The sequence below is a fragment of the Triticum aestivum genome, chromosome 7D (genome assembly GCF_018294505.1).
Source record: "Triticum aestivum cultivar Chinese Spring chromosome 7D, IWGSC CS RefSeq v2.1, whole genome shotgun sequence".
NCBI lineage: Eukaryota > Viridiplantae > Streptophyta > Magnoliopsida > Poales > Poaceae > Triticum > Triticum aestivum.
The window spans coordinates 143,399,037-143,409,309 of NC_057814.1; the positions used below are offsets into that span (position 1 = coordinate 143,399,037).

The 10,273-nt window shown below is 42.6% G+C and overlaps 1 protein-coding gene across 1 annotated transcript; it reads right to left on the reverse strand.

Annotated features, from left to right (window-relative positions):
• Positions 1-565: 565 nt before the first annotated feature.
• Positions 566-7,093, reverse strand: LOC123165156 (exosome complex component RRP4 homolog). Its single transcript, XM_044582788.1, has 7 exons — positions 6,769-7,093; positions 6,565-6,666; positions 6,126-6,171; positions 5,612-5,701; positions 3,558-3,623; positions 1,719-1,787; positions 566-1,205 (listed from the first exon to the last, which is right to left on the reverse strand). The coding sequence occupies exons 1-7, from the start codon at positions 6,921-6,923 to the stop codon at positions 783-785; spliced, it is 951 nt and encodes a 316-aa protein (XP_044438723.1). The 5' UTR covers positions 6,924-7,093; the 3' UTR covers positions 566-782.
• Positions 7,094-10,273: the final 3,180 nt, after the last annotated feature.

Sequence of the window (10,273 nt, forward strand, 5' to 3'; positions counted from 1 at the left end):
ATGCAGGACAAATTAGCCGTCCAATTCTTACTGTTGTGCACACAAGGACATGTCTCCATGATACTGACACCCATTTGTATATAGTCGTTTCAGGATGCGTCTCAACATCTCGTGTGCACTACCGCGACTAGCTTTTGCCGTGAGTCGGGTTATTCTAAGGGTATATGCAGCTTGTGCTTTTCTCTATCTTTTTGACAGCCAGGGCTTTGCATCTTCTAGAGCGAAATCTCAGTGGCATGCGGATGTGGTGGTTGGTGTTGCACGTATGTGTGCGTGTGCACGAATCAGGTAAAAACAGATGCATTTTTTTGAGCAAAAAAACACATGCATATTTATTTATGTATTTGAGAAGAAGAAAAAAAACACATGCATATGAATATATGATGCATCCAACGCCATACCATATTCTGAGCTTTGGGCTTTTTCTCTCCGTCGGGCAATAAGCCTAGAGGCAGTCAGCCCACACGAGACGCACATGCTGGCCCAAGAGCCTAGGTCAGGGCTTTACACACTTGGACAGTCCTTCAAAATTACTGAATGGACCTAAGGAAACAAGTCGAGCACACAACAAAAGAACATGCTATATGCCAAAGCTCCATCGACAGAATAACAGATATCTTAATACCATCTTAAAACGAATGCACACTACAGTGGAGCAAGCTCCAAAATCTCAAAATCGTCGTATGCTACAAGGGCACCGGGTGGCATTACCTCCTTTTACATATCCCGTACATGTCAGCATTTTCAGTTTACAGCAAACCAGGCAGGCAGGGCCAAGATGATTACCTCTTCTTTCCCAGGAGGTCACCTCGACGCTTAGCCTCTCCCTCCGCCGTCTGGACATAGAATTCAGCCCCGAGCATGTCGTTTATCTCGACATTTGATGATACGCTCGCTTCCGCAGTCTGAATTATCAGCTCAACAGTCAGAGTGAATCCTAGGGCTGAAAGCAAGCGTGCAGCATTGGCAAGACGGCAAATGTGTCTCCTTGTTTCTATTGGGGTAAAAGTCTCCGCTTCGGCGCTCAGCTTCTGTTCGTCTTCCTTCAAATCAGCAATTTCACGCACCACGACGTGCTCACCGACCCAGATGAAACCGTTGCAGCCAAGGATCAGGTCGACGTCATACTGCTCTAGATGATGGAAATGCAGCTTCCGGCGTTTTACCAGATACGCAGGCACCGTGAGCAATTGACCTCTCTGAAGCTGCATTAAGAAACTCAAGTCTATTCAATAACAAGTTGTCAACACATTAACATTGTTTCAGTTCTGAAAAGATGAGATTGTAACTCCAGCAGTCAAACACAAATCATCGATCAATCTAAGTCATTATCAACAGTACAAACAATACAAGGTATCAGGACTACGACATGTTTAGAACTAGTACATTTACTTGCTTTGCATTACTGCGCAGGGTAATCAACATCAACTAGCATGCACATTAAAGAGCTAGCAGATTCTTTTTTCCTGAGGACAATGGCAAGAGCTCTAGTGTCAAAAAACGTCTTATATTTTGATACGGAGGGAGTATTAAATAAGTTCAAAATAACTACAAGAGCCAGATTGCAAAGGCGACACTTTCACAATATAGCATAACTAATCTGAGGGGCTTTGAAAGGAACAGATTCATCGCATAGAATGGCAACGTAACACAATAACCTAAACTGGCAGGGCACTGCGCAATAATAGTGGCTGACAAAGAGTTGGTCTGGCATTTACCTTTCCATATTTTTGACTCCTTGCTTGTAGATGAAGAGATCCATCATGTTGGAAACCACGAACTTCAGCCTGATAAATGATTTCATGCAAAGTAGCAGCATCAGATTTTGTAGTACTGATCCAGTACAAAAGCAATAAAGAGGCTGACGAACTATAAAAAACGAGAAAGGACATAGACAAGCCATCTTTCCGATATCATGAGCTTCCCTGGGGAAAAACATTAGAATGAAATGCACAGAAAACTTGAAGCTTGGCTGCATGAATAAACTGAAGGCAAGGAAACAAAGAATGCCTAATTCAGGAATCCTTGCGTGTCAGAGAACAAAATGCCTTGATTACCAAAGCCATCAGAGAACTAGTTCACAAAATGCAGAGCAAAAATGTTCACACGAGAACTCTGTGCTGCACCAACTAACTAATCATGGTAGTCCACTAACCAGATACAGAAAACTTACAAAAAAAAAACAGAACCGTGCATACAGCAAAATAGATATACATGATGTCTCAAATTTCATAACTCAACAATCAGATTAATTTTGACTGTACAACAGTCAGATTAATTCCAGCATCAGATGAGACCAACAGACTGGTCCAACAGTATATAATCCATGAGGATTCACAATTACCAGTGAACAAAGATTAGCCATATAAATAGCAGGAAAAATCCTGCACAGTGAGGCGACTCGTAATCAGCTGCGAGCCTTGGATAAAGATGCAACTGTCCATACTGTTTTTGCCGCCCTTGAAACTCTGCAGACAGTTCTTGATGTGGCCCTCCCTAGTATTGTGCATGTATTCTTTTCTGAACCACCAAAACTATAAGCCGAGCAGGAGGCAAGGGAGCCAGCTGTGGAAAAGCGCCTAGATAAATTGTTGTGAGGTACAAGGTGGAATGGGAACGGCTGAAGCCTGTTGTTTTGATGCCTACGGCGCAGACGATAAGCACTTGACACTTTCTGGTCTAAGTTGTTTTGATGCCTATATAATTGGAAGGGCTGAAGCCTGTTGTGCCCAGTCAAGTTTCGCTTATAAGAAGTTAAAAACCTGAAAATCCATGGTAGATGGCGTGAAACTTTGTGTGCTCTGTGCACCCATATTTGGGTTTGTTTTTTCAAAGAGCTGTGCTGGTGTTGATTCCCAGGGTGCGAGGTTGGTTCTGTTCCAGACATTAGCAAGGACCAAATTTGGTATGCTCTTCCAGTGTCGTTATTTCTCATATCCTATTCACTGTGCACTGTTTATATTTTCCATTTCCAGTTTCTAGTCCATGCAACAGTCGATTTCACTTCTGTTCCATCTATTTACTACCACCAGTTCCAATCTGCTATTACTTATATTTTCCATCTATTTGTTATTTTGTTTAGAGCGTACGCTTTACATCTATTAGTTCCTCCACAGCTACACATCTTGGCTACCGTATGCTTCTGCCAGTTCCTACCACTTAGTCATAAATAATTATATTGGTCCACTCGGTTGCAAGATTCCTTCTATCTTCTACTTCTAGCCAAACCCATCTACTAATTTGCTGCTGCTTGCAAAGTGAAAGATCAGGGTTTCCAAAAGTCTCATATGCAATTTGAGTCGTACGATTCTGAATTAAAACAGGAACAATCACTGATCGAATGGTGTAGTAGCGAGAACGATGGCTCAACACAAGATGACAAACAGAAGCAGAAGAAAATACTCAAGGGCTAATAAATGCATTTGCAGTGAACAGGTGCGGAGAAATATGACAAGCTGAACTGTTTGACAGTATTGTTCATTCGTATTTGGTGTTACATATGTAAGCAACAAACATAAATTCAATCATAGATAAGGGGAAAGGAGTGCGATACTTACGCAGACGACATCATTTTCTTCAAATATACTCCGCATATTAAGCTCATCAACCGCAGTTCTTCTTCTCTAATATTGGGATGGGAACAAAATTTCAATTAAAATCATTTTAGAATAATCAATAGTGACACTTGTAACGTACTCCCTCAGTTTTGCAACATAAGATGTATTATGAAAACCGTTAAGACAAGGGTTTGACCAACAATTCTATCTTCTATACCTACTAATAAAGGCAGGTGATGTTCTTGGTTTGGTTTGATCCATCAGACATTTTTGCAAAAAGCCCACTGAAGTTTTTGTGCAATCAACCCGCAGTCCATGACGTAATTTAGGAAAATAAACGTTTCGTTCTACCATCATGGGCCGGCCCTTCCGCAGCGAAAAATAATTCGTGGTGTGCGGGGATCGAACCCACGCCTCCCCTTTAGGGTTGCAAGGAAAGAACCAGCTGGGCTGGCTTTCACTTCTGTCCAAAATAAGGGTTCGCTTATATTAATTAATAGTACCACCTCGCTGCTTCAAACAAAATTGCACCAATTTATACATGTCAGCAACTAGACAATCAACAAGCCTCCTCAGGAATTGAAGGTAAATTTGCCAGAGACACCCAATAAATAAGGACATTCATGGCAAGAAATATAGAGAGGCCCGATAAAGATAGAATATGCGCTATAAAAGAAATAAAAGAGAGGACGCAGAGGAGATCCGATAAGTGGGATGTTGCGCTATTTCTCCTATAAAAAGAAATAAAAGAGAGGACATGTATGACAAGAAATAAATAGTGTAATGAAATAGGGACCAGTACCTGCGACATGTATGGCAAGAAATAAATAGTGATGAAATAGACCATATCAAATGTAGCAATCTATGGGGATTGGTCAGCTGGGCTTGAGGACAAAAAATGCATTGAACAACACCAACATCTTGTATCAGACAGGTTGTAAACAACAAAACAAGTGACCCGTTAGCAAAGGGGTGGGTAAATTATCAGACAGACAATGTTGATGAACAACATTGGGCGAGCATAGAGGAGGCATGAGGAGTTTCGGAGCGATGTTTGACGTCAGAGTGAAGCGAGGACAAGCTCGGGACGGCGGCGCAAGGATGAGCTTGAGGCCGTGGAGCGGAGCCAGGAGCTGGAATGCTGTTGAACATGCCCTAAGCTGGTGATGCTTGAACATGCATGTCTCCGTAGTGTGCTAATGTATCATCGTCTGTTCTTGTCGTTTTCTTTTACCCATACCAACACCCCATTCCGCACATGACATGAATAAATGGATGATCACTAGCCCGTTTCTATGTACATATTAAATCTACATGCAAGCCGTGTTGAAATAGAAGACCTGGACCTGTGGAATCTTGAACTGTGCTTTTATAGGCTAAGACCATCTTTGTTTGGGCTGCAATTACAGATTCTCAGATCATAGACCATCTTTTGTAGACTAAGAGCGTGTGGTATGTTTTTCTCCCGTTGCAACGCACGGGCCCTTTTGCTAGTACTCTATTAATATGTAGTTTATGCGATACTCCCACCAATCCATATTAATGATGCTCCCTCCGATCCATATTAATTGTCGCTGCTTTAGTACAACTTTGTACGGAAAGTTTTACTAAAGCAGCGACAATTAATATGGATCGGAAAGAGTACAGCATTATGGGTAGTTTTGAATACAAATCCAATGATATAACATTTATCTCACTCAAAGTGTATCTTAATAGACTAATTGTTAGTCAAACCCTTGCTTAGCAAATCATACACCATACCCATACATAAGGAAAAGAACGGAGTACCAAAGATGACAGTTATGATGCAACACTTCATTCTAAAATCAGAGAGAAACAGGTAAGTAATATTTCCAGCAAACCATGAAATTCCATCTTAGCTTACTGTTAAGTCAGCTAGAGAGGGTACTTTGATGCATGTTCAATTATTTGTTGACATAGTGCATTGGATTATTTGCCTTGCAGATTCTATTGCGGGGATATCCCTGTGTACAGCTGCTGCCCTTTCCCACAAATTTTGGGCGTTCACACAGTAAAGGTGCAGAATAGCATACCTGAATTCCATCAGGCAAATTCATTGAAGAAAGCATTAAAACAGCATCTTGGCTAAAGTTTATCTCCAACCGCCAGCGCTTTGGAGCAATCTTGAAGAAAAAAAATCAACACAGTATCTGATACTGGTCAGAAATGAAATGCATTATTTGCATGGGGGCTGAACAAGCAGAAAATAAATCACACTGTGACGGCATGACTATACTAACAGCTAGATTTGCCACACCCTTGTTCAGATGGCCAAGTATTCAAAAGTAAATAACATGTGCCAGGACACCCATACAAATAAGTGGATCTACTAACCTATAAAATATAGGGGAACCAATTGCCTGGTCCAATGTATATGCTATAAAGATCTAGCTAAAAACATTTCCAATTTTTAACAATGTCCAACGATACCCGTAGTTTAAAACTCAAGCTTTAAGCCAAATTGTAGAGAATTGCCATGCATTCCTAGCAGGAACCATGCCATAGAAATGAGAAGAATGTTGAAAGAGTGACACAAAGTGCACATACCTCGATGACACGGCCAACTATGATATCACCAACCTCTGGCTTATACCTGATAAGGTCGAAGAGAACAAATGAGCCTTTCGGGTACCAGAACTAATTACAAACTCAATGCTTTACTCCCTGCTCTAAAATAAGTCAATTAATATAACAAGCTATAATAAGCCCAGATACCTACAGTTTAAGCCGGCACAAATCATAAACACCCCAGCTCTAATCCAACAAACTAATATTTCAGTACGAAACTACAGTACCTCACCATGAGAACTGCACTTATCCATTCAACGAGTCAAGCCCGAACCCGCTAATTCATTCATATGCACACCGTTATACTCAGTACAATAGCAACGCCACAGCATTGCGAGGATTATCCAGCAGGAACATAGAAATGGCATCGCTGGAAATTGACGCAGCAGCGAATAGGAGGAAGGAGGGGGGATAATACCTAGCCCGGAGCGTCCTCACGTAGACGAGCTTGTTGACCCGCTCCACCACGCCGCACAGCGTCGCCACCACCTCCCCATCCTGATCCGTCGTACCATGCCCTCTGCACACCAAAATACACATCCAACCAAAAAATCAATCCGTCGTCCATCACCAAGCACGAGTGGGGAACGGATAGAGAGGGGAGGAGACGGGAAAGTATTACTTGAGGATGTTGTCCTCGTGGTTGACGGGGATGTTGTCCGCGACGGTGACGGCGGCGGCGGACGCGGCCGCGGGGGCAAGGGTCTGGAGCTCGTGGAGCGCGGCCTCGAGGCGGACCCTCTGGGTCTGGTTCAGCGGGAGGTGGAGGTCTCTCATGGCCCGTACGCTGTGCCGGGAAGGAGGGATGCGTCGGCGGGTGGCGGGGGTCGGCGGCGATCGACGGCGCAAACTAGCAAAAACCCTAGTAAAACCTGCCCGGTCCACCCACACCGTCGCGCTGAAAAGCCGCCACTAGGGTGAGCCGGGCCGGTAACATGGAACCAAACTGGGCCTCATCCTTCAGGGTCAAGCTGAGCCAGAACAGTAACGCAAGGATATCTTTCGACCGGGAAAACCTATTGGGCAGTACTACGCGAGAGCTCCTATCCGACGCTCTTTACGTGCGCTACCTGAGGATCGAACCCCGAGAGCTCCTATTGAACGCTCTTTGCGTCAAATTGACGGCCGGCCCATGAAGCTTCACCGCGGGGTGAAAAAGATGGCAAAAAGGAAAGGCAGGCGCTACGAGGATTCGAACTTGTGACCAAGTGCTTGCGACCGCGCACACGTCGCCAAACCCAGTAGACTAGTGCAGTTGGGTAAAGAGCAGCGCATAGCTTAAAGAACTAAACCTGACCTGTGCACTGTAGCGAACCTGAAATTACTTGTGGTATTGATTTTTTTAAGAATACTTACTTTGAATGTGTCTCTTTAAAAAAAGTGCATACATTTTTTGAATTCATGAAAAAAATTAGAGACAGGAATATTTTTCGAATATGTGAACAAAAAAATGAAAAGTCAGAAATTGTTTTTGTGATAACGTGAACCATTTTTTGAATTTGTGAACAAATTATGAAATTCCGAACAAAATTAAAACCGTGTGAACAAATTATGAAATTCAAAAGAAATTTGTAACCATGAACATTGTTTGAATTTGTGAACAAATTATGAAATTCCAAAGAAATTTGAAACCACAAACATTTTTTGAATTTGTGAACAAAAATTTGAAAAATGGAACATTTCATGATATTCCGAACAAAACTTCAAACAGCAAACATTTTTTGAATTGGTGAACAAAAAATTAAAAATGGAATATTTCATGAAAGTATGAACAAAAGTTTAAAAACACAAATATTTTTTGAAATTCCAGAATATTTTTAAAATTTCTCCAAATTCTGAAAACGTCAAAAAAAAATTGAAAATGCGAATAATTTTTTGAAAAACACGAAAAAAATTCGAAAAATGGGAACAAATGTGCAATTCCAAAAACAATTTGAAAATTTGAACAAAATTGAAAACACGAACATTTTTTTAAATCACGAGCAAATTTTTAAAAATGGGAACAAATGTGCAATTCCAAAACTTTTTGAAAATTTGAAAACGTGAACATTTTTTGAAAATCACGAACAAATTTTGAAACACAAACAAATTTTGTACATTTTTTGAAAAGAACGAAATGTTTTTTGAAACCTGAACAAAGAAAATCAAACATTTTTTATGAAAAGCCAAATAAAGTATTGAATATATTGAACTTTTTTTGAAATTGCGATAGTTCGAAAACAAAAATAAAACAGAGAAAGAAACGGGATAACGAAAATGAAAAAAGTGAAAGAAAGAAACAGATAATAGCAGACCTCTTTGCTTGTATAAGACACTATTGTTGGTAAGGTTGAGTGGCTAGATACGCATCTCCAGGAGTGGGAGGTTTGAGGTTCGATTCCTCCCTCTCTTCATTTTTTTGAGCGATTTTCTCTGTAGGAAGCATCCGACATGGCCCGGCCCATGAATGGTTGATGGGTGTGCGACAAGTCGACATTTTGCCGCAAATTGCGGCAAATAGGGTTTTCCTCGAACCCCTGACTTTGATGTCATGCGCGCGCTGGGCTAGCCACTGCAGCAGGCTGGTTCTAGTGCTAGTAGTGCACGCATGCGATGATTCTAGTAGAATTTGCTGAGTGGATGCAGCCATCGGGACTAAAATTTGACAAGCTACAATCGTGGGCTAGGGTTCTCAACCTGCCCTTTAATCTGAGGAATGATACAAGGGGCAAGGCAGTGGCTAAACAAATTGATAAAAATGCATCATCCGTCCAGTTTGACCTTATGTGTGGCTACCTGCAGGCTAGGGTGATTGTCGATGTACAGAAACCCCTTAGACAGTGGATTCTTATTGACTCTGCGGCAAGAGGTTCACGAGATTGGTATGATATTCTGTATGAGCATGTACCGTATTCCTGTTTTTCTTGCAGGCGGCTGGGCCATTCATAACTTTTTTGTCAGACACCGGGTACAAGAGATGAAAAGGGAGAACTACCATTCAAAACTAGTCTGTGTGCACCAGATGACAGGAAGAAAGCGACATCGAACGAGTACGTGCCGAAGGAGCAAAGCTCAACTCAAAACAGCAAAAGTGCAGCTCCTCCGCCGCCCTCTACAGATGATCAGTATGCAAAGGTACACTGTCCACATAAGAACAGAAGGAACGGCAATAAGAGGAAGGAGGCACCAAAGCAAGTTTATAGGAAAGTTGTTATGCCTTTGTTGACCAATACAGAGCATGATGCTGGACAAACCAGTGTGCCCTTGCGGTATAGATGGCTGGTGGTGTTAACAAAGGGAATAATGGTACAGAGGGTGAGGATGATCGTGGAAATAAAAAGACGAGCCTTACACCGACCTCCTCTGAAAGTTCTGCAGCGGCGGCGGAGCAGTCCTGCCGGGAGCAATGAATTGTATTAGCTGGAACTGTCAAGGGCTTTGGAACCTCGAGGCAGTTCGTGAGCTTCGCAGTGTCATGAAGCGGGAAGGGCCCGCCCTTCTTTTCGTTATGGAAATGAAGATAAGGGGGAGGAGAGTGGAGAATCTGAAAAGCTCATTGGGCTTTGAGGGTTGTTTTGCAGTGGATAACTAGGGACTCAGTGGTGGAATTGGGCTCTTTTGGTCCAAGGATATTACCGTTGAGCTGAAAAACTACAATGTCGGCCATATTGATGCTATGGTGCATGAGGGAGTCCTGGATTAGGGGGTCCTCAGACAGCCGGACTATATCCTTTGGCCGGACTGTTGGACTATGAAGATACAAGATTGAAGACTTCGTCCCGTGTCCGGATGGGACTCTCCTTGGCGTGGAAGGCAAGCTTGGCAATACGGATATGTAGATCTCCTCCCTCGTAACCGACTCTGTGTAACCCTAGCCCCCTCCGGTGTCTATATAAACCGGAGGGTTTAGTCCGTAGGACAACAACAATCATACCATAGGTTAGCCTCTAGGGTTTAGCCTCTACGATCTCATGGTAGATCAACTCTTGTAATACTCATATCATCAAGATCAATCAAGCAGGAAGTAGGGTATTACCTCCATCGAGAGGGCCCAAACCTGGGTAAACATCGTGTCCCCCGCCTCCTGTTACCATCCGCCTTAGACGCACAGTTCGGGACCCCCTACCCGAGATCCGCCGGTTTTGACA